Source organism: Anarhichas minor, unplaced genomic scaffold (assembly GCF_050575085.1).
Source record: "Anarhichas minor isolate MPS153535 unplaced genomic scaffold, ASM5057508v1 ptg000007l, whole genome shotgun sequence".
NCBI classification, from domain to species: Eukaryota; Metazoa; Chordata; class Actinopteri; order Perciformes; family Anarhichadidae; genus Anarhichas; species Anarhichas minor.
This window is the reverse complement of record NW_027466453.1, coordinates 17,095,288-17,119,216: the sequence shown is the minus strand read 5'-3', so window position 1 is coordinate 17,119,216 and position 23,929 is coordinate 17,095,288. Positions and strand designations below refer to the sequence as shown.

General features: G+C 45.4%; 2 protein-coding genes and 1 long non-coding RNA gene across 7 annotated transcripts in view; 2 read left to right on the top strand and 1 right to left on the bottom strand.

Moving 5' to 3' along the window:
- Positions 1-7,935, top strand: part of xylt2 (xylosyltransferase II) — a 10,853-nt gene extending 2,918 nt beyond the window's left edge. For 2 of the 4 annotated variants that reach the window (XM_076086273.1, XM_076086277.1), the window contains 9 exons: positions 474-1,023; positions 1,292-1,467; positions 2,808-3,010; positions 3,478-3,558; positions 3,687-3,903; positions 4,221-4,397; positions 4,517-5,044; positions 5,351-5,684; positions 5,831-7,935. In XM_076086273.1, the coding sequence (XP_075942388.1) occupies positions 474-1,023; positions 1,292-1,467; positions 2,808-3,010; positions 3,478-3,558; positions 3,687-3,903; positions 4,221-4,397; positions 4,517-5,044; positions 5,351-5,684; positions 5,831-6,153 (2,589 nt within the window). In that variant the 3' untranslated portion in view covers positions 6,154-7,935. The remainder of the gene's footprint in view (positions 1-473; positions 1,024-1,291; positions 1,468-2,807; positions 3,011-3,477; positions 3,559-3,686; positions 3,904-4,220; positions 4,398-4,516; positions 5,045-5,350; positions 5,685-5,830) is intronic. The other 2 variants (XM_076086276.1, XM_076086275.1) reach the window with 2 other exon arrangements.
- LOC142945013 (uncharacterized) lies at positions 7,798-13,126 on the bottom strand. The gene is made up of 2 exons (XR_012952904.1): positions 11,140-13,126; positions 7,798-10,921 (listed from the first exon to the last, which is right to left on the bottom strand). It is a non-coding gene; the product is annotated as an uncharacterized LOC142945013 (long non-coding RNA).
- Positions 8,242-23,741, top strand: LOC142945011 (ras-related protein Rab-37). Of its 2 annotated transcripts, none has more exons than XM_076086286.1 (9): positions 8,242-8,488; positions 11,150-11,260; positions 16,021-16,062; positions 18,289-18,355; positions 18,548-18,600; positions 18,982-19,047; positions 19,810-19,866; positions 19,946-20,022; positions 21,398-23,741. In XM_076086286.1, the coding sequence occupies exons 1-9, from the start codon at positions 8,336-8,338 to the stop codon at positions 21,501-21,503; spliced, it is 732 nt and encodes a 243-aa protein (XP_075942401.1). In that variant the 5' UTR covers positions 8,242-8,335; the 3' UTR covers positions 21,504-23,741. The 2 variants fall into 2 exon arrangements, with proteins under 2 accessions (XP_075942401.1, XP_075942402.1); XM_076086287.1 differs by lacking the exons at positions 8,242-8,488; positions 11,150-11,260 and adding exons at positions 12,600-13,221; positions 14,064-14,174.
- The last annotated feature ends 188 nt before the right edge of the window (positions 23,742-23,929 follow it).

The following is a 23,929-nucleotide window of genomic DNA, read 5'->3' as shown; positions in this document are numbered from 1 at the left end:
ACATAGGCACACACACACACACACACACAGTAGCTGTCTGAGAATGATCTGAGGTTTCATGCTCGGTTTCCGTGTTCGTGTCTACGTTTGTTTGCATCCTTCCTGCATTTTCTTCTTGCCAGAGGGTGCAGACAGATGTTGGTTGACGTCTCTACAGTTAATCACTGGATTCAGTGTGTGTGTGTGTGGCTATGGCTATGGCTATGGCTATCCAGAACTGTGCCTTTTGCAGATTAGCTTCACAAAAAGGCAGCGGCTCAGCTAAAAATAACCCAGATCAGAGAAATGGGGAAAAAAGAGACGTAAACACATCCTTCCCTCTGGGGCTCCTGCAGCTGTTGTCTTAGTGGTGGTCTTAGTTTGCCTCAAGTTATTCCTGGATTGTGAATCATCGTTTCCTCCCAGTAGTGTTTGTCCAGGATGTTCTTAGCAATAACCCCCTTCTCTTTCCTGCTTTCTTCTTCTCTCCTCAGCGAAAAACACGGCGGTCTAAGCTGCCTGACCACAACAGCCAGGACCTCAAAAGAGACTCCTCTCTTTGGGAGAAACAAAACTCTTTGTCGGGGAGGAACCGGGGCCGATGGAGCGGCAGGTCGGAGAGGACGGGGGGCACGGCGGCCAGTGCGCTGAGGAGAGGCACCAGCCGCAGAGGGGAGAAGCCGGGCATCAGGCCGAAGTCTCCCCAGGAGCAGGGGATGGCGGGAGCCGGGCTGGACGGCGTGGTCCTCCCCGACCGGTCCAGCAGCCGTAACTTCAGCGAGACCCGAGGCGGAGCCGACGGGGCGGCCAAGTTGCCGGCCGCCCCCGTCGCCGTACTGGGGGAGCCGGGCAGCGTGGACGGGGCGCACCACCCCCCCAGCAGTGACTTTGTGCCCAAATGTGACATCAGAGGCAAGGACGCGCTGTCTGCCCTTCATCGCGCCGGGTCGCAGCAGTGCAGACAGGAGATCGGCAACATCGTGTGTCAGCATCAGGCCGGGAAGCTCATGCCGGTCGCACTCCCTCAGTTCTGCCCCCAGCTCGGTGAGAACAAACAGATAGGTGGCAAATAGTATCTTTATTTGGAGATCTTGTGGTTTACATACTTGAGAACATGCATTTTTGAAGTCACTAGTATTTGTTGCAGTAAATTACAACAACAAAAAAAAAGGAATTCCCATAAATGTGGTACTATGTAACCTGCGAAAACCATCTTTTATCCATCGGACGGTGTCTTTCTCAACACCCAGCCTACGAGTTTTCCCTGGTCCCTGCTGATTCAGTCCTTTATGTGTCCGTCCTCTTTGACCAGGAATATCAAATCAGGTCCAGGCCTTTGGCGAGCTGGACAACAGCCTGTCCGGAGTGGAGAACCCCGTCAGAGTGGCTTTCGTTCTGATGGTGCATGGCCGAGCTATACGGCAGCTCAAGCGCCTCATCAAAGCCATATATCACCGCGACCACTACTACTACATCCACGTGGACAAGGTGAGCCCTACAGGGAGACTACCAAACATTCTCTGTAACATGTACATGGCATCGCAAATGCACTCAGACGGCACAATCCTGCACGAGAGAATTCCTTCTTCTACTGCTGCTGGTGGTGGTACGAGCTTTTTGTTTATTTATGGTGATGCTGAACACTGAAGAGCGTTATTTGGCTCCCTGCTCGGTTCTGGCTTTACGGAGCTCACAAACGCTTTTACCGGTTAGTTCTTGGTGCATTATGGTGGTTAAATATGTCCCGTGGGGCTCGCAGTGTGGTAAAGGGGATTAGCCTGGATAGAGTAAAGTGTGGTTATTCTTAGGGGTTGGATTTAGTGGAGGAAAAGGCTGCTATCGTGTGCAGCTCGAAGACAAATGTACGGTCGACCTCAGGTGCCTGTCGTCGGCGCACCTGTTTAGCCGGAAAGGTTGTTGAGTCCTGGAGAGTCGCTCTGTTCGGCTGCCAAAGGACGGTGGAAGAGGCTCTCAGGAGGCAGTGATGAATAGGTAGTGAGTGGGACAGACGCCATCTCAGACACCTTTATTTATCACGGAGGCAAAAGCCTGTTTGACAGATGAGTCTGTGAAACAGGTCAGCTTGTACTCGAGTCAGTCTCCCAGGTCCTCTACGAGTGAGGATAGTGAGTTTAGGACTTTCTGTTGCTGTTCTCTCCTTCATGAACACAACCAGGATGTCTGAAGAAGTCCCGGCTAAATTTAAGACTCGCCCACAAATGCCCACAGTTTATTTAACACAGGACGGAGCCGGTAGCACACAGTTTGTGCTTCACGAAACAAAAGAATTGGACTTTATGTCCCTGAACAAAGTGTCTTTTCTCTGCTAAACTGCAAATTTATCGCTTCAGGACCTTTTTTATTAGCCGTGGTCATTTGTAAACAGGCTGCTTGTTAATGAGTTGGTGATTAATCTAATTAAAGGGAAATTTTAACAAACGGTATTTTTGAACCTACAGATTTTGGGCTTCCTCGTGGCTCCGTCTCTCACCACCTCTAATGAATAAAGCTTCACAGCTGCTCGGCTCTTTGACTTCCTTTTACAGAGTAGTATCCTTTAAGCTCCGCTCATCTCAGTTCTGTGTTGCTATCACCTATTGCCACTTTGAGAAGGAAAAAGGCAAAACTAGCTCATTTCTATTTCCTCTATCTTCATGGTGACCCACAACACAAAGCACCATGTGGCTGTTGTTCTACTCGCATCAAATTCTCTTTCAACTGGAGCCAGCTTTGTCTGCTTGTGTTGGCACAGCTGCAGATCTGTGGAGAGCTACATTATTACCTTTGTGATGCAGGAACTCTGCCTTTTTTGCTTTGAAACTCTGCAGCGGTCCGGGTACTTGCACCGGGAGGTCCTGCAGCTCGCCCAGCAGTACCCGAACATCCGAGCCACGCCCTGGCGGATGGTCACCATCTGGGGCGGTGCCAGCCTCCTGAAGGCCTACCTACGCAGCATGCAGGACCTGCTCTCCATGGCGGACTGGAAGTGGGATTTTTTCATCAACCTCAGCGCCACAGATTTCCCCACCAGGTCGGCAGATTAACGTCATTGTTATGCATTAAAACGCCATTCGAGTGTTAAATACAGTGCAAATACATGTGTTGTGCATCAGAGCCGTGACAACAGTTCCAGTATGTGTTGATTATTTCATGATTGCCTTGTTTGCTGGTGGTTGAATCTTTCAATAGAGCAGATTTGAGTCCTTCGCTGACCGACTGACTGTAACATTAGTAGCAGCCGAAGCATTTGCCAGATGAATAGAAAGCTATCTTTCTCGCTGATTTCTGGGGCTGCTTTGATTGGTTGGATGCACACAGACAATCCCATGTCAACAGGAATCCTGTCCACAGTAGCTAATTCCACTCATGAATATTATCAGACAGCGCCATACTCGAGCCAGCATTTTATCTTCCAAAGAACCTCCGTGAAATCTCTTTTTGTCTTTCTTAAACCGAACCTCGCTTCCTTACGATTCTCACCGTAACACCTTCCTGCAGGACCAACAATGAACTGGTGGCATTCCTGTCACAGCAAAGAGACAAGAACTTCCTCAAGTCCCACGGGAGAGAAAACGCCCGGTGAGTGTTCCAGCTGCGAGATACAGAGCAGCTAAAAAAGCTTTTTTGTTTGATCACTCACGTTGATAAATGCTGCAAATAGCACCACGATGTCTTCCTATTTAAACTGCGTTCTGTCTGTGTGGAAGGTTTATTAAGAAGCAGGGCCTCGACCGTCTCTTCCACGAGTGCGACAACCACATGTGGCGTCTCGGCGAGCGCAGCATCCCAGAAGGCCTCGAGGTCTCGGGCGGCTCCGATTGGTTCGCGCTCACCAGCCGCTTCGTCGAGTACGTCATGAACTCCCAGGATGACCTGGTGTCGGGGCTGAAGCAGTTCTATTCCTACGCTCTGCTCCCCGCTGAGGTGAGTAAGCCTGAGGTGGTCTGTTTATCTCCCCCTAGTCGAGACAAGACAGTTTGATGTACAAGTCTGTCTCAGAAGAGCCCAGCAGCGGAGATAATGTAATACTTTAAGCTTCCGGGCGCAGCAGAGGTGCCAGACGAGAGAAGGGTTCTTTGAGTTTATCTGGCTGTGTGCTTCAAAGTCTTAGGAGGTGCGGTGGTTTGTTCCCTGTTGAGGCACTTTCGAGCCAGTGAAGACCGTTTACAGTATCTTCACTCTCACACAACACAGCCTTTGTTGCACAGCACAGCACTAACAGTGTATTTACTTCCTCCTAGTCCTTCTTCCACACGGTGCTGGGTAACAGTCACATGTGTGACACCCTGGTGGACAACAACCTGCGCGTCACCAACTGGAACCGTAAGCTGGGCTGTAAATGCCAGTACAAGCACATTGTGGACTGGTGTGGCTGCTCCCCCAATGACTTCAAACCACAAGACCTCATCCGGATCCAGGTGAGTGGGCCAGCTGCAGAGCAACAACTGCTTTTAACCTAGCTTCTAGTTTCCCAGTCTCTCGTGTTTTAAGTGTCTCAAAGGCTTTTCTTTTTGGTTTTTCTTTGTTTTTCTTACAGCAACTGACCCGTCCGACATTCTTTGCACGCAAGTTTGAGTCGTCGGTGAACCAGGAGGCCATAGACATCCTGGACACTCACCTGTATGGCCAGTACGCTCCGGGCACCGTTGCCGTTAAGGCATACTGGGAAAGTCTGTTCGAGCAGCTGGAAGGCGTGGGCTCGCTCGGGGACGTGGCTCTCACCGCTTACACTGCTTTCTTTCGTCTGGGCCTCAAGAATCTGGCAACTACTCAGAGCAACGTGGAGGCCTGCAGGTCCGTAGACACGGTTTACTTTTTACATTTTTTGGGGGGGAAACAGGTGAAAGTAATTATCTTTTTTTCCTGCAGGTTTGAACCAGTAGACTACCCTCTATCAGTACACGTTTACTTTTATGACGACCGCTTCCAAGGGTATCTGGTGCGGCAGGAAGTCCAGGCGGTGGGTTCAGAGTTCAGGGAGACACTGGAGATGTGGGCGGTGCCCCAAGCCACGCTGGTCCTCGAGAGGAACCTGAAGGAGTTTGAAAGGCTCAAGAACCTGGAAGTAAGATGAGGATTCTTCATCATCATTGTGCAAACCTTTTCATATCAAGGTGCCTTTAGAAAACTGCTTCACGGGAAGATTTTCTTCCTGATATGGGAAAAATTGGCTTAATTTTATCGGGGCTTAATCCGACCAAAACTAGACTTTGAAGTTGAATTAATTATTTTGGGAGTAAAGCTAGAGAGTGCTAACATATTCTGTCTCCTTGTCCTCAAATACAATGTGAAAGTCGGAGCCGGAGGAGGCATTGTATTGCTCTATTGTGTCACATAATCCATTGATTCCTTTTGTCTTTCTCTCCGGCAGATCGGCACAGAGTGGGATCCGAAAGAAAGAATCTTTCGTAACTTTGGCGGCGTGATCGGCCCTTTGAACGAACCACTGGCGGTCCAGAAGTGGGCACGCGGTCCCAACCTCACCGCCACTATCGTATGGATCGACCCAGCTCTGGTGGTGGCAGCTTCTTACGACATTACCGTGGATGTGGATGCGGAGTACACCCAGTACAAGCCTGCGCTGCAGCGCCCCCTGCGGCCCGGCACCTGGACGGTACGGGTGTTGAAGCAGTGGGAGCGCGTGGCAGAAGTTCGCTTCCTGGTCATGCCCCTAACCTTCAAAGATAAGGAGCCGCTACGCAAAGGTGAGGCGTGTCAGAGTGTCATTATGTGAGTCTAAAGGACAAAAGCTGGCGATATTCTGTATTCTTATTGTATATCGAAGGTTTAAAGTTTCTTTGTATCTTTTAAAAACTCCTTTCCCTCTTTAATTTCTCTTTGTCTGCTCCAGAAGAGGACAGCTGGCTCCATGCAGGGCCTCCGGGTAACCTCTACCTGGAGCAGAGCTTCCAGCAGCTGAGCTCCGTTCTCAAGCTGCCCCCCCAGGAGTCGGCCATGAAGGAGGCCCAGCGCAGAGCCCAGCTGGTGGGTCTGCCCCTCGAAGCGTGGGTGGACAGCAGCATCGGGACCTTCTGGGTTACAGGCGGTCTGTGCGCCACACAGTCCTCCTCCTGCCCAGCCGTGGGACCGTGCTCCAAGACCTCCTGGAGCTCTCTGTCCCCGGACCCCAAGTCTGAACTGGGCCCGGTCAAAAGCGATGGGCGGATCAGGTAGCCCCCCGAGAGAGGAGAGACTGTAGACTTCAACACATACACAGGAAGACCGAGGGAGAGCCGGACCTGCACCGGAGAGCTCCGAGAGGACCTGTGTGAACCGGATCTCGCCTCCGAGCTCAGAGGGCACATAAACAAACGGGTCTTCCTGCACTGAGGAGTCGAGGCGTTCTCAGTGAAGAGCTAATACAGACTTAAAAGAGGAGGATGTGACTGCTGGAAATTTGCACATAGACGGTTTGCCAGCGCAAAGACTGGTGACATTGTTTGCTCAACGGCTACACGGACGTATAGTTTTTATTTTCCTGGCACACCGTCTGCCAGTCAGGGTCGGAGTTTGGGGAAAAAAAAAAGAACCTCTGTGAATGTTTGAGCTCCGTTTGAACGCACAGTTTTCCATTTTTCCTCCGCTTTGAAAGAATCGGGAAGCGGTTGTCAAAACTCAACTACAGACTCTTCTTCATTTCAAGGGAGAGCGGAGCCTCTGAATGACGTTGTTGTGCTTATTTTTGAAGCATTGTTTTTGTTCTGTAAGCACGAGGAGCTGACGGATGAAGTGCACTTTACTGTAAGACGGTGACCTTGAACAGAGGTCACTCGGTTACAGTGTTATGGAGTCATCGCTTTCATTTCACAGCACAGACGCATCACTAAATACTTGGTACCTGTGTTAGGAAGATATAAGAGAGTATAGAGAGAGAGAGAGTTTAGTTCTGTTAACTGTGACATATCTTTGTTTTTGAATGTATTTGTTTTGTCTGTTAGTTCTCTGAACTGGTGGTAAAGTGTTAAGTCTTTGATGTCCGTCTACAGTCGAAACCTTCAGTGAGTCAGTGAGGAGACCTTAAGTTGAGATTGTTTTGTCAGCTGTTGTTTTCAAGTTCGAGAACGAACTGTCCAGCTGAAATCCTCTGAAATGAATTAGTCTACTTTATTGGTTCTTTGATTTAAAGCCAACTTCACAAGATAACACTTTAAAGGAATAGTTTCTCAACACGTTCTACTTCCTGTGTTGTTGTTGTTGTTGTTGTTGTTGTTGTTGTTGTTGTGCTGTTGTTTACCTCACGGGTTGGTTATTGTTGTCATTTAATTTCCTCCGGTGCATTTCAATTCAACTCACGTCCACCAACCGCAATGTTAAGCAGTCCGCTGTTTGTTTGTGTCTCTATTTTAGCGTGATCAAGAGAATCTAAGCTGCCTTCACTTAGTGAGAAGATGAAATTGTTTACTACGAGATATCAGCTTCCAGAGACATGCAATGGATGCCTTTTCAGAGGATAGTGAGCCCCCCCCCCCCCCCCCTCTGTGTCTTAGTTAGCTTCTTTTTTTTTTTTTATACCTAATTTTAAATGTTCTTAAATAATAGTCCACACCATATGAGTTTTCAAGTGACCTTGTTCACCTTGCAGAGTACAGTTGCTTCAGTGAAGCCCCAGTTTTATGGATATAAGCGAGAGTAAGCGTCAGATCAGATGTTATTTTTCTACGCTGTTTGAGAGGAAGTGTGTGTGTGTGTGTGTGTGTGTTTGTTCATCTCCAGCTCTGTTAAACTATTAATCACTGCTGTCTCATCATGTTGTATCTGACAGTCCCACCTGCTCAGTGTCGTTTGAAGCAGACTGTGTGTGTTTTTGGGGGGGGGGGGGTCAGGTCTCTTGAGGTCCGTGCTGTTGTGATAACCAGCAGCAGTCCGGTTGCTGAGTCATGCTGTGTCTCTTATCTGAAGAGCCGGTCACTGTCTGCCTCATCCTGACTGATGACTCAATAAAAACAAACACTTTAAGGGTTTTGTAGTGCTGTTTTCTCCCACATATCTCATCTAGTGGTATTAGAATGGTAATTATTATATTCGAGATGGACTACATGTCTTAAATGTCCTGTTTCCACTGAAGGAAGTAGGACATGTTTACGAGAAGGGGAGGCGCTCTCCAGGGTGCTGAACGCTTCCTTGTTGTCACTTCCTTGTAGCGATGCCCGACATGGTTTCTACTTCATAAATACTGTAAACTACACCTCAGTGAGGCGCTCGTATATTCAGGATATAATCCTGCAGAGGAGGAGGAGGAGGGCCGGAGGGGATGACCGAGGGACAAAGCTGAGAGGAATTTTCAACGTCTAGTTTGTTTGCAGAAGCTCGTCTGCTTTTAGTCCAGAAAACACGTTCAGGCTTTAATTTAAACGTGATGGAGGACGCGTGTGAAACACGGAGGCAGGAGGAGGAGAAGCTGGTGTCCTCTGACAGTGCGTACGGATCATCTGCTGCGGACGCGGACGCGGAGGACGGACAGACGCCCACGTCCAACACCTTCCCCTATTACCAAGAGCTCACGCACAAGGTGATTCTTTCTTCACTGGTCTTGATGAAAATTAATGGTTTTCTAGCAATTTTAGATCAATAGTCTCAATTTATTGCAGGCCTAATTATTAAATGACGTGTGCTCCCTCTGCCCATAAATAAATAAATACCCTCTATCAGGAGAGCTGTAACAGTGAAGTGAATAAAGCCTTTATAAAAGGTTTATGGACACTCCAGCACAGTCTATGAATAATATCCATTTAATTTACTGTGAACTGGAACCCTCAAGTGTTCAATATTAAATACATAAATAAAGACATGCAAGTAAATTGTGAAAAATATATAAATGAACCAAAACCCCCAAAATATCAATTGTTTTCATAAGTTTTTTATTTCTATAGATATTTTTCAAAAGTCTTTATAAAAAATGTATTTCATATCTACATTTTTGGAGACGTCTGATCGTCAGTATGTTAAAATTAATTTCTCTAGAAGCTCCCTCACGTCTAAAATCCTCCACCGAAGTAGCTTCACTACTGAAAAGACTAAATCATTGGTATTCATGAGTAAGATAGTTAATCCTCTGTGCGCACACACACACACACACACACACACACACACACACTCTCTGATGTATCATATCTAACACAGTGTAAAGCTGGTAAGAGCGCACTTCTGATATCTCGTTTTTTGGGTTATTATTACAGTAAAAAACACAAACATTATTTTCTGTTGCTCACATTACTACCGTAGTAACACACTATGTCATTTATGTTTCTACAGTCTGTGAGATACATTTTACTGCTTTAAAACTGAAGCTATTTTGAAGATTTGATTCCTTCATGAGCTTCGTAATCCTCAATAACTCAACTGTTCAATATTTGGAAGATGAATAGTGCATTGTGTGTGTGTGTGTGTGTGTGTGTGTGTGTGAGGCTATAAACAAACTGCTGCTCAGTCGTCATGTTTCTGGTTACATTAGTCGTTTTGCCGACTCGCAGCCAGCCAGAAACTACAGCGTAGACAGATGGCTCAACTCTCTGCAGGCTGCAACGGGCCAATTGGATCTCAGTTCTTAAAACACCCAAACAACTTAGAAGTACTGCTTCCTTTAAAGTTTATGCTGGAATATGCAAAAAGTATAAAACCCCAAATCTTGCCAGAACTGCTCATTGTTAGACAAGAAGGGACTTTGCACACATGAAGGGACGAGGTTTTCTTTTTAGTTCAGTCATTATTCTCACTGTGGAGGCTGAATGTGAAGTTATCAGCGTATTAAAGACATCTGCTGAAACATGAAAGTGAAGACACTCCCTGTTCTCTCTCTCTCTGCTGTCTCAAGGAGAATCCACACAGCACCGCTCACATTTAAAGACTGGCTTTGTCTTAAATTATTAGTTTTTCAAGATTAATTCAAAGAAAGAAAATAAAAGCAATGTTGGAATAAGGAGCTGAAACGATGGCATGGACGTTCAATAACAAGAAAAAGTACCGCAAATGTTAAATACTAGTAAAAACTGTGTATGTATGATATGATGACATCCCTGAGGTGAGATGCTTGTGACTAAATTACATCCACTGGATTCATCGGACACTCTTGCATATATATATGAGAGTGCTGGGCCTCCACTCGGCACTTAACTGTAACTATCTCATTATGAAACATCTCTGGAGACACATGCAGCATCTCTACACCCCCCCAATCCACCCATCTGCATCCATTCAACCCCACACCTGCTTCCTGGAGATAATCTGCCCCCCTCGCTGCTGCTCTGTTCCCCCGCCAGCGTTTGTCCTGAGACCGTTTCTACATGCCAGCATCAAAAGTTGATGAAGGAGACATGAAATAGTAATATGTTGATTTCACGGCCAGCTGAACGCGGCACAAACACAGTGTGACTCATGCACACGGCAGCTCTGCATCGTTTGTACTCCAGGGCCAATTTGTACCGACTCACACAGTGAGAGAAAAAGGCAGCATCTCTCTTAAGTGGAACAACACTATTTTATATTATTCATATCCCGTACGCCGTGTTTGAAAAAGCTCATCTTCTATTTGCTGCATTTCTGGAGATTGTATCTGTATTTTCAGCATAAAAAACTGTTGCTTTACTCAGCATTTTAGACGGCCACATCTTTAATAAGAGCTCTGCAAGCATCCACTTCAAAGCACCAGATAGATTTTCATTCTGTGTATCTGCCCGAACTGTCCCGATGTTACGTTTCTAATGGGAGAGTAAAGTGAATGTATAGCGAGCTGCAGAGCGCTGCAATGCTGTGCAGCATGTGGGCTCTTTGAAAGTGCAGATAAGAGGCAGCAGGAGGAGGAGGAGGAGGAGGAGGAGGAGGAGGAGGAGGGTGATGTCAACAAAAGAGCCAAGCATCTGCAGCCGAGGACCTCCAGGCTGGACTCCCCCAGCTGCCTTCAAATGAGATGATGACCGTGGCCACGAGGCTGATGGAGCAGCTGTCTCTGATACAGTGACACAGTTTCAGGCCCAAACACACACACACGCACACACACACCCTCCAGTAACTTCCCAGCACATTGCCCTTCCCTCTTAAGCATTGCACAGAGCGACAGATGAACATGTACAGTAACCTACACTGCTTGTGTGCCCACACACACAGTGTTCTGGCCTCAGGCGATGAGCGAGTGGAAACATAATGTCACCGCTCTCTCTCTCTTACCCCCCCGCAGACGATCCTCATGGGAGACAGCGGAGTGGGCAAGACCTCTCTGCTGGTCCAGTTCGACCAGGGCAAGTTCCTCCCCGGGTCCTTCGCCGCCACCGTCAGCATTGGTTTCACAGTGAGTCTCCACACTTCCTGTCCTCCTCCCCCCCCCTCTCATGCTGTTGACTTCACTGCTGTCATGAGGAGGACTTGTCGCTGCGATGTACTGAAGTCATTGACGTGACAGTGCAGCTAATCTTCTCCTTTTTCATCTGCTGCCAGTGAAGTGCAGCATGAATCAGTGGCATCTTCTCACTGCATTCATTACGACCACTAACGTTATGGTTCATGACGCCCCTGCTGTGATGAAGTCAGTGTGAAGACACAGCACTGCTAATGGAAGTCACGGCGGCAGGTTGTTTGCTGCTGTCTTAGGTGATTTTATGCTTTGTGACAATTCCTTCAATCCATGTGAGCGGAGGAAAAGGGAGACGAAATAAGATGTTTGGCTCATTTAATGGAGGATTCTTCGGCCGTGATAACTTTGTGTCATTGCCATTAGAGCGGCACGGAGACGGCAGAAAGCTGTGAGAAAGTATGAAATTGGCTTTGCCATTTCGCATTAGCGTGAGATTGTGTTAGTGTGTGATTCAACCTTCATAAAGGCCTGCAGAAAGATGCACCAGAGACACAAAATAAGTCACTCTGCTGCAGCTGCACACGTCTGGATTTAAAGTAGGGTAAGACTGACTTGGATTGTTTTTGGGTGTTTATTTAGAAAGGGCTTAGTGCAGGTGGTTTAAATAACAACGCTTAAATGCACAGAACATCTTTCTTTATATATATGTATATATATATATATACATATATATACAGTATATTCTCAGGCTCTTTTTTTTTTTAGATGCACTTCTCTCCACTGATTCCATCTTCAAAATGAATGTTTCATGTTCATGTTCATGTCTGAGGGGTGAGATGTTGCCTTCATGGGCTCAGACGATAGATTAAGTGTCGGTTATGTAACATGAATGATCTCTGAACCATTTGTCATTAGTCCTGTCACCACGGAGAGGAGCGGGGAGGACTTGAACACTGGGGGGAGACAAACACTGCAGATTAATTTTTCGGCTCAGCCAAACCATTTCTGACATGTATGACATGCTAATTAAATGGGATATTTATAGAGTCATGTGTGTTATTGAGACTTGGACTGCTGTGAGGAGAGAAGCCAACGGGTTGATGCAAAAGCAATAATAATTAAAAAGGATAGGTACTACTCTGGGATAATATTTAAATAAACATTTAGGCTTGTGCGCCATTTTACGCACCAAGAGCAGTTCATCTGTATCCGTAGGAAATTATACATCAAGTGTATTCACACTAACAGATCCCAGTTCAGCCCCCGTCCTCCTCCCCGGGTCTCCCCTCTCCTCTCTGACCCGCACACTGATCGAGCACCACCTGTGGCGGATGAGTCAGCCGTCAGCGCGCGCTTGACCCCCGCAGCTGTTATTTGGTGACAGCGTGAGCCCGAAACACAGACCGACGCGTTCACTCATACCAGAAACCCACAGCGTTGTTAGCTGTCTCGGTTAACGGTCTGCCCACGCCAGGATGCAGAGAAATGTTTCCGCCTTGTTTTGTCACCGCCGCTCTCCTGACTGGTGGACGCAGACGCGCTGATTGTTGTTCAAGTTTTGACAGCGTCGCTTCCGTCTTTCCACAGCGCGGAATCAAGGTGTAATTTATTCTTCTTCTCCTTCTTCTCCTTCTTCTTCGTCTTCCTCCTCTGGAAGCGCCCGGTGATCATTCTGTGGCCACGCGCAGTAATGCTCGCAGAGGGGCTGGAGGCTGGTGGAGACCGGGACTGAGCGGCGGACAGCTCGCAGAAAACCGTGCGCGTCTTTTCTCGGAACACATCTCGGAGACGTCTGCAGGTTTCGGCTTCCTTGTCAAGCTCGCGCTCTCTTCTTAACTGGCGTTGCGATGTCCACGAGAAAGACATCGTTGACGGACAAGCAGGCTAAAAACGGAACGTCCAAATATTCGTTGGAGAGATGCGCTTCTGTTAACGAGTATTATGATGTTGCGTTCAAGGTGTGTATTTCCGTCTCGTCTTGATCTTTTGTTGTTTTTGTTTTGTTTGTGGTGCTAACAGGTGTCTAGATGTGCTGTAGATTTGACACACAAACAGCTGGGTGCACCTGCAGCAGCATGCATGTTGCCTCTCCACATCTGCATAATGAGTGAAACCTTAAACTATTAGTGCCTTTATGCATCCTCCTGGTTAATCAGGAGGCCAAGTCATCGACCTGACAAGTCTCTCTGAGCCTCTGGAGGTTGCTTTGTCCGCCCTGACTGATAACGCAAATATTTGCTGAGGGTGTACTTGTTGCTCCCTCTCGTAAAATATTTATAAAAAGCTGAGGCACACCAATCAAGACAAAAGGAAAAGTTTAATTGCACTGTTATCTATGAGGACTGTGTGTTTATGCGGCTTTGACTCACAGTGCAGGATGGATTGTATAATTACACATCCTGTTGTTTGCAATTATATTGATTAGTTTTGGACGCACGCTGAAAAATGATGAGAGTTGAAATTGGAGTTGGCTCAAACCTCTGTGTCTCTCTGCAGAGCGTCACATATTATTGGCAGCTCAGACACACACACACACACAGTGTGAATCACACTAGTTTCATTTCCCTTAATATGAACTGAAATCTTGCCAAAAAGCAGACATTGCACAACATCATCCTCTGACTCAAACATCATGGTCGCAGTTGGGAAAACATTTATTCTCGCTCAGTTGCAAAATAAAACCGTCGGCTTTAATTTCCTCTTCAGTGGGGGTTTGTGATTGTTTATCATAACACCATGTATGAGCTGTCAGTCATGTTTGTTTTGTCCCTCTTCTCTGGTGGGGGGGTTTGCTCTATAGGTGATGCTGCTGGGAGACTCGTCCGTGGGGAAGACGTGCGTCTTGGTGCGCTTTAAAGACGGGGCGTTTCTGGGAGGCAACTTTATAGCCACCGTTGGAATAGACTTTAGGGTGAGAGAGATGCTGTTGAACACAATGGCTCATTATAATGTTTATTGTTTCTGCGTTTCTGCTACTTTCTTGTTTCTATCTCGAGGAAACACTTTAGCATCTGAAAAGCAACCTAATGATATTTTTTTAAGGCAACAAGGGATCCACTTGTTCGAGTCACTGCGGCCCAATTATCACCTTATTTCCTCGCTGAACACTTCGTCATTCTGCGATGATGGCACCAAATGTACAAATCCTCTCTCGCCAATCAGTCGAGTTCACAAACCACTTGTGCTGCGAGGCTCTGAGGACGGCTTCCTAAATGTCTCGGCTGATGCCTGCCCACGTCTCTGTCTCCTGAACAAATTGTCTGCAGCTTGGCTCGGTCCTGGAGGAGCTGCTAAACTCGTCACATATGCACACACACACACACACACACACAGACACACACACTAGTGAGTGACGGTTGATGAATTTGTAGCAGATTTCGAGGAAACATCTCACTCTGCAGGGATGAACATGCAAACAAGCTGTTCGACCCCCAGTCCGCCTCCAATCAAGGCAAAACACTCACACTAATAGCAAGTCAAGTGGGGGTGGTTTGAGGAGGAAACTGTGCTGCATTAGACAGAGCGACGTCTTCTTCGATGGTGGTGAAGACATTATAGAGCGCAATGGACATCAGGCTAGAGCTGTATGGACGTCGTCTATTCGGAAAGCATCCACATTGCATCTCGCCACTACTCAAGCAAAAGCAACAAGTACCGCGGCCAGCACCCATTCATAAAACGCCTTACAAAGGGACCTGACACTGGTTTACACTATTCATTCAGATTGTCTCCTAACGAGAGGCAGCGACCGTTTTCTGGCTCGTGTTTGTGAGAAGCTGCTTAGAAACGGAGTCATCTGAGAGGAGCCGTTGAGTCAATATGCTGAGGTTGTCCTCTGTGCACGGATAGGCAGGCAGGCTGTTGTGGCAGCTTGTAACATGGCCGCTCTATTTTCGGCATGCTTCCTTTGTAGCAGTTACTCAGCATGCAGGCTCCTCTCACGTCATAATTGAGAGGGGGGGGGAAATGGAAACCCATGGCAACTAATGCAGGGGTTGAACCATGTCCGTTCTGCCAAGGCAGAGGATTCAGCAGGTGGCAGCTCTCGCGTTTGCACTCGCAGCAGAGGCTTCTTTTTGTGTCACCACGTCAGCTCTGTCTGCATTTCTTCATCGGAAAAGGGGGGAGCTATTTTGTGATGACCTGTCACCGACACAGTGATTGAGGAAGTGCTGCAGAACATTTCTCTAGTCACACTTCCTCCATCTCTCTTTGGTGGTGTTTTTTTTTTTTTTTTTATGTGCAATGTTGAAAATGCGGTTGTGACCTAGCAGGTCATGTTAACATAAACAACTCCACTTCCTCCCCCACATGACACGGAGCATGGTGGAACCGGTGTTTTGTGATTGCATACTGCATGTTAACCATTATTTCCTCATGGGTCACAACATTTAGCTTTTCTTTTTAAGCGGGGTGCCCCAAACTATTTTTAAGCCGATCTTTTCTTCTCAGGACATCAGAAGGCCCCCCCTACGGGGCTGCAGGAAATGAACGGGGGAGTCGGTTGTTATGCTGCCAGTCGTCTTCCTCACTGTTGTGTAATTAAGTCTAATCCCAGGACCTTGTTGTTGTGTGGGTGTTGCAAATTACTTTCTCTGCCAGCATTCGAAGCCACTTTTAGTTGTCTTGTTTCTTTTACCACATGCCGAGTGTCTTATCGTTTTCCATTCTGCTGAGACGCTGGTCGCTCAGCACTGCAGTCTATAAAGCATATGGTGGGCTGTGACAGTCTCTCACGGCTCCTCTCGTGTTTGCAGAATAAAGTGGTGGACGTCGACAACCTGAAAGTCAAACTGCAGGTGAGAACATGCGCCTTTACTCGAGACCCGTGTCTGCGTTTTAGCTCATAAATCATCTCCTCCGTCTGTATAAAGACTCGTCTGGTAGATCATGTAGCATCAAAAATCATCCGAACAGTAATTTACAAATAATAGTGGACCTGAATATGCTTTACATATAGCAGTACACTACTACATTGTCATTGAATAGGCTATGAGGAAGGACTCTGTAGTGTTGTGTGCCAGCAGCAGGCTGTTACTCCGAGGCACAAACAGGTCTATCATCATAACCTGTTCATTCAACACACAGTGGAGGATGCCAAAATTAGATTATTCTGCCAACTCGGGTAAATTTTCTTTTCTTGCATGGTCCTTGAACATGATGAAATCCTGTTATTAAATCCCCAAGAGTCTAAATAGAAACGAAGCTGACGTGAGAGACAACAGTTTTAAGTTTTCAGGCTGACTGGAGGAACAATGTAGCAGATTGATTGACGTAATATCGTCATTTTATGTCTTTTTAAACTAATTATTAGATGGAACCTAAAAACTGCACTCTGCCTTTAGACAACTAAAAGGAATTTGAGGAAAACATAGTAAATAACAAATAAAATGTGTTTTTTTTCAGCTTTCCATTTCCTTGATATAATCTATTAATTTGATTAAATACATTAATATGGGATTCAAAGCATAACTACACTAAATGGTGAACACCATAGAGTCAAAAGCTGCATTGGCAGTTAGTTAAGGTGACCATATATTTTTAAAACCTTCCAAACTGGGACCCTTAATTAAACCCCACGTTCATGCACGAACACATGTATGTGATTATGCACGCAACACAGATGTTTTCATCAGAATGGGGGACTCATTATTTCAGCGCTGAGCACACATACCGATTTCAACACCATGGACAGTAGACCAAAATCCACCAAAACAGATGTTTATTTGAGAACTGTTCAGTAACACTAGTAGACACAAAAGCCATGGATTGGATACGTGTACTATAATAATAGATTGTCAGATACCTTTTAAATTAAACACAGGGTATTGGTCGGTGTGCAGGCTGCCAGCTATTGTATAATGCTATCAGACTCTCTTAATCTTGATCTTTGGCGTTTCCACTGTATGAAACGGAGGCCTCCTCGAGGCAATTCAATTTCTTCTTAGGTGTGACAGCTAGCTAGATGTTAGCGTCAGAAAGAGCCGCCGGTATCATGGCAAACCATACAGTTATTGCTACTTTGCTAAGCTAGGCTAGTTAGCCTACCTTTTAGCATGACTATAGCTGTTTTATTTACCTTATGTATGTATTATTTATGTCCCTATTTATGGTTAACAAGCTAAACTTAGATGCTAGTTCATTGTAATTGAGGTATTTAATTTACAGTAAACATTTAAGGGGCACAAAACTAAATGTAGCTTTAGCGGCAGGCTGTGGCTAACTCATCTGACCAGCTTGAACTAGCTCAGTGTGTCTATCTCGCTTCGACTGTTTGGTTTTGAGCCGTTTGATTTGAAATTATAGTTTTTTAAAACTATGTATGAAAAAAAAAGTCTGATTCTGATCTAAACTTCTTTTGGACTACGTATATGCAGTTGTGTGAAAAAGTGTTTGCCCCCTTCCTGATTTCTTATTTTTTTGCATGTTTGTCACACTTAAATATTTCAGATCATCAAACAAATTTAAATATTAGACAAAGATAACACAAGTAAACACAAAATGCAGTTTTTAAATGAAGGTTTTTATTATTAAGGGGGAAAAAAAATCCAAACCTACATGGCCCTGTGTGAAAAAGTGATTGGAGGACGGAGAGAGGCTGGCGAAGGTAATGTATGGCGGCGCTACGCGGTCATGTTCTCAACGACAGACACTCCACATGCTCCTCTAATGTTTTTCCATTGTAGGAATACGGTGCAATCACTTTTTCACACAGGGCCATGTAGGTTTGGATTTTTTTTCCCCCTTAATAATAAAAACCTTCATTTAAAAACTGCATTTTGTGTTTACTTGTGTTATCTTTGTCTAATATTTAAATTTGTTTGATGATCTGAAACATTTAAGTGTGACAAACATGCAAAAAAATAAGAAATAAGGGGGCAAACACTTTTTCACACAACTGTAGTTCCTGTATTTTGACCTTGTGGGTTGGTATAATGGTATGTTTCTGCTTAAGTCGTTGGCTGTGGAGGATTGTTCACTTTTCCCACGTTGGATGTTGTGTAATTATGTGGTTTGTTCCGCAGATCTGGGACACAGCCGGCCAAGAGAGATTCCGCAGTGTAACACACGCCTACTACCGAGATGCCCAGGGTAACCTTTGCTTTTTATGTTGCACTTCCTCGTGCTCTGTGTGTGCCGATGTGTGGGAACGGGTGCTGTAGGTAAGGGTGAACCCGGGCTGAGATGTGCACTTTTTTGTTTTTATTAGCGTGCATAGAAAGTGTGAGTAGGTGTTGATGTGTGCGTTGCATAAGAATGAAGGTGTTCCGTCTTCTTTTACAGCGTTACTCCTGCTTTACGATATCACCAGCAAGCTGTCGTTTGACAATATCAGGGTGAGACTATCAAATTACTTTTCCCTCCTTCTTCATTCTCCCTCTTCATCTTCACTCCCTCAAGCCGAACGCGTCACTCTGTCTGTTTACATGCAAAATACTGTTGAGGACCTCCAGCCTTTTCTCACAGCCCTCTTTGGAAATGACATGATGTTATCGTTCGCTCCGCTACACAGTTCCCAGTTTCAGTAATGAAAAAGCAATAAAAATGTTCAAGGATAGGAGTGACTCAGTCTCACCAGGATTTATTGGAGGATGGTAATGACACACAGCTCAGGAGGAGAGTGAAAATGCAGACTTTAAGTGGTGGTATTTGTTTTGTTCATAAACCAATCCCCCCCCCCCCCCCCCTGTATCTGTCTGTCTCTTGTACTTTCAAAGGCTTGGCTGACTGAAGTACACGAGTATGCCCAGAAGGATGTGGTCATCATGTTGCTCGGCAACAAGGTGAGCAAAGCTTCCTATTTTTGCGTTCCATAAAAACCGATCGGGAGGATAACGGGTCTCTTAGCACAATTTAAACACACTCTTATCGCACTCAGACAGACATGGGAATGCTTAACAGGCAGGAAATGTCTCCACCGAGCAGCACGTGTGCAAATACGAACTCTCACTTGACATTTAAAGTCTTAACGGTGTTTGTGTGATCAAATGATTTATCTTTTGAATATCCCCGTGTGAAAATGAAGTTGGTCCATTTACAGAATCGTCCACATCAACACACTTGATTCCTACCCATCAGCCAATGTTATTAGATCATTGTGACTGCGAAGGACAAACAAACAACCTGCCATTAAAATGACTTATCGCTTGCTCCAAGCTTCCCTTGCATGGAGCCATTTCCTCCACAACGCCGCTGGTGATGAGTCTGCAGTCGTTGCTGATATATTTCTACGCTCCCTCTGGCGGCTCAGAGAGGACTCACGTTTCTCCGGGGTCGGAGATGTCACGCAGCAGCAGCTCAGATCGTTTGCTGTGAGTGCAGCACGACTGCCGGCATCGGTCTGTGCGAGCGCTGCTCTCCTGCCAGAGGTTGAGTTTCTGACATCCCATCAGTCTGAAGGAGCTCTGGCTCTGTGGTTGGCGGCGGATAAGAGGATGTGCGGTCTGACCTGATGGTGCTTCACTGAAGCTAATGGCATGGGGGATCTCTGACCCTTCACCGCCGCTATGATGACTTGTTTTCTCTCCCCTGCTGCTGTCTTACAGGCAGACATGGCTGCAGAGAGGGTGGTGAAGACGGAGGACGGAGAGAGGCTGGCGAAGGTAATGTATGGCGGCGCTACGCGGTCACGTTCTCAACGACAGACACTCCACATGCTCCTCTAATGTTTTTCCATTGTAGGAATACGGTGTACCATTTATGGAGACCAGTGCGAAGACAGGAGTCAATGTGGAGCTGGCCTTTCTCGCTGTAGGAAAGTAAGTCTTAAAGCTGCACTGATGCATATGTTATACCAGCAGTGGATGAAATCACAATGTGTAATGTGAAGTGTGTAGCTCAGAGAATCATCAGCTGACTCTGCAGCTCTGCAGAGGACCCGCTCCCTATGTAGATATATGAAGGGTTCATTTTAAGCTAACAAAAACACAACCACTCTAAGTTTCAAACATAGTTATGAATATTGTATTCCATGTCTCCCAAAAGATCCCTCTAAATCCTACACACTGGTCCGTGAAGAGGTTTATGATGAGATGCACATTTTAAATGAATATCCCTTCATTTGATTTCAGAGGCATGATTGGTTAATCTGTCCCGTGTTTTTATTCTGAGCTCTAAATCACAGCTGGTTTTGTTCATGTTTTGGTTACAAGATGATGGAAAGAAGCAAAAGCAGTCAAGCAGATCTTCCTCTACACCCGACCACATAAAAGAGAGAAAACGACTGAATACAGAACATTAACATAAAAGAGAGAGAGAAACAAAACAAACACACTTGGGGATTATACAGAGGAATTATTGGCACTTTTCTCATTTCCAGAGTCACTGAAGAGTAATCTCCAAAACAAATATTTAACACTTCAAAGGCTTTGTCTTCTTTTAAATAGTCCTCTGAAGTGAGAAAATGAATGTTTCTACAGCAAAAACAGAATCTTTCTCTTCTTGTAGTAAAAACAACAGAATGAAATGTATTCCCAGTTTAGTTTGGGTCATGCTTCTCGAGTAGTAAACACTGAGGTTCCACATAAAGGGTTTGTATTTTAATCCGCTTCACGCAGTCAGCCGACATCTTTCTGCAGACTCTGAGTTCACTCTGGTCTTCTCCTCTGAGTATTTATATACTTTGATTTAGCATTAATGCTCACTAGCCTTCCTCTGACTCCTGCAACTAATCTGAACACTTTCTTTCAAGCTAATTTCTTGTTTGTTCCTGTTGACTCGTTGTAATGGGATTGTTCCCTGTGGATGTCAGACTTGAACTGTGTAAATTCTGCTTTTGAATGACTCCCTTGTGCTCACACCTTTACTATTGAAAGGCAGGAAATAAGAAACGGATTGTTAGTGAGTCTAAAAAAGGACTGATTGCGCAGCATGTTTCTTAGACTTGTGGAAGACAGTAATGTGAGTGATTTGCTATCTTCATGTGTATTTTAAGTGCAAGTTGGATTAAATGATTCATGCCAGAGGCATTTTGATTAAAACTCAGTCCAGATAGATGTTTCCCTCCCTCGCTAGCTTGCTCTTTTTTTTCTATATTTCTCTTCCTTTCTCATTTTCTTGATTTGCTCACCCTATGTGCTCCATCCCACACGTCCACCCCCTCTGTATCCAACTTCCTGTCTCTCTCTCCGTCAGGGAGCTGAAGCACAGAGCGACACAGCAGCAGAATGAGCCCAAGTTCCAGATTCACGACTACATCGAGGCTCAGAAGCACAAGTCTGGCTGCTGTGGCCACATGTAGCTGATCCTGATCACCAGGCAGTGAGAGACACACATAGAGAGAGAGAAAGAGAGGGAGGGAGGGAGGGAGGGAGTGGGATAGAGATTAAAAAAAAGAAGTCTGCTCTCTTATGAAAAGCTAATCCCAGCACCAAGCCCGAGGAGCAGACGACCTCGTCTGGAATGGAAGGTGAATCTGGATTGGCCACCATCCCTTATCTGAAATGTGAATTTAAATGTCATGCGTAGAAATGTTTGTGGTCTTTGTGGTGACAGTTGTATCAAACTACAAGTCAGGAGTTACAATCTGAAATGCAATATCAAACAGGAAACATGGTCATCATTTTATTCTGCATCGCTGCAAACTCAAAATTATTGGTTTTGGATGAAAAATATGGGGCCCGTGTATTATTATGGGGGAAGGAGGTGTCTGCCTGGTCAGACGCATTGCACTAAAGGTTAACTACACCCTCAAATTCCTCTTGAAAATATCTAAATATAACAAATAACTGCACAGTTTACTGCCACTGAGGGGGAAATAGATCTGGCTCATGTCGGCGTGTCTTGGCATTAGCTAATGCTAATGCTAACATGTCTAGTAGGGGCCAACATTTATAATAAGTACGTTTTAGGCGAACAACACTTGTGTAAGTTAAGTATTTTGACAGTATTCTATTTGTGTTATAGTCGTGCAGTATTATGTTTGCTAGTGCCTTAGCTAATTACAGTAACTTGCTAACACATAGCTAACATTAGCTCGCTAACATCAAACTTGTCCCATTCCATCACTATTCTAGTTATTAACTGTCCTGGTAGACACAGGGTGCTAAAGTAATCTTTTTACGCGCTGAAATGATCAGCTAGCTACTTGCATTTTGTTAGCTTTTCAGCCATTGGTTGCATATTGATAGTTTTCCCCTCTGACGGGTGTGGTTTTCACTTTATGACGCGTTGCGCTCTGTCTCTTTACACCTCTGAGTCTATTTCCTCGTGGTTGGAACGGGGCCACAGAATTCGGCTGAACCAAACTTCCAAATCCAAGCAGACAGAAAAGTGTATTAACATCCAACCCTGTCTCCTTCAAAATGAGGTTCCCATACAACTAAAGTGCACTCTCAATTATGTTTTGAGGAAAATGTATTTTCTTTCAGGCCCAACGGTCGCAGCTTTAAACTGTTTCAAATACATTAATAATCAAAAAACAAAAAATACATCATAACTACTTATCTAGATTTATTCAAATACATCATGGTTGGCTCAAAATGACTGTGACATTGAACCAAAATACGTCAAAAGTATCCGCGACTAAATAGATTTCCCTGGAAACATATTTCATAATGTTTCATTGTGTGGGAGCGTAGATTTTAGGAGACAGGGCTGTAACATTGTATGCCAACGAGAATCTTTGTGAATATGTGTGCAGCAGATGAAACATATTTTAGTACGTGGTTCAGCTTGACTTCATGTTTGTAATGAAACTGTTTTTGGTTGCTGTTAAACTGAGCTTCAGTGACTTCATCTTCAAAGTGAGCTCGACTCTTTGACCTTTTGTTCGGTCCTGGAAGCGAAGTTCGTACCTAATCTCAGACCTGTCACCTTCTTCACCCTGCAGTTTGCAGTTTTATACAAACAATCAATAGGACTGTTACTGTGGATGTCGCATCTTTTTGCCCTGCAGCTCGTAGTTTGTTTCCCTCCCTGTTTTACCAGACTGTGAACTGAATCCCTTTTGGCCTTACAGTCTGTATCATCATTCATCGATAACTCGGCGTGTTTGAGAAGTGGACTTCAGTCTCACAGTCAGATTGTAGCTAAATGATCCCGTCTGTTCACATCTGTACTGCTGTTAGATAGAATAAAGCCAACTTTTTGAGGGCGCCCGCCCACTGTGTGTCTGTCTGTACATTCAATTCAGGGCCAGTAAAACGTCATTCAAAGGGAAACTGTACATGAAGATGTGCTGGAGGATCGTCCCACTGCTGGCTTCATACAAAGAGATAATTATTTTCACGTCTTACCATTCACACACACACACACACACACACACAGAGTATTGTGTCTCCTTTACCGATGGATGTTGTCTAGACTGTTCCGAAGCTTTATTTGTTCACGTGCCGCATCGTGCAACTCGTTTCTTTGCACGATGCTCATTATGAATGTTTGCTTGTCCAACATGCTTGATGTCACGGTGATCACAAAGTGCCCTGAAAAAGTGCTTTGTTATCATATTATATATATAAAAAGTATATTTTGTAATGTATGTGGTGTTGTTTTATTGAAGTCAGTCTCGTCTGTGTGTCTTGTGTGTGTGTGTGTGTGTTGGGCTTTTGCAGGGAAGGGGTGGAAGTCACAGGATGTGCTGAAGTTAATGAGCCACTGTGTGGCAGCAGCTACACTCTTTATTCTCGAGCATGTTGCACTTTAAAAACAAGTGTTTTATCAATTAGA

Coding starts and splice junctions, on each gene's coding strand:
- LOC142945011 (XM_076086286.1), top strand. CDS start 8,336: ATGGAGGACGCGTGTGAAACACGGAGGCAGGAGGAGGAGAAGCTGGTG. Junction 18,601..18,981: donor TGTCGTTTGACAATATCAGG/GTGAGACTATCA, acceptor GTACTTTCAAAG/GCTTGGCTGACTGAAGTACA. Junction 19,048..19,809: donor TCATGTTGCTCGGCAACAAG/GTGAGCAAAGCT, acceptor GCTGTCTTACAG/GCAGACATGGCTGCAGAGAG.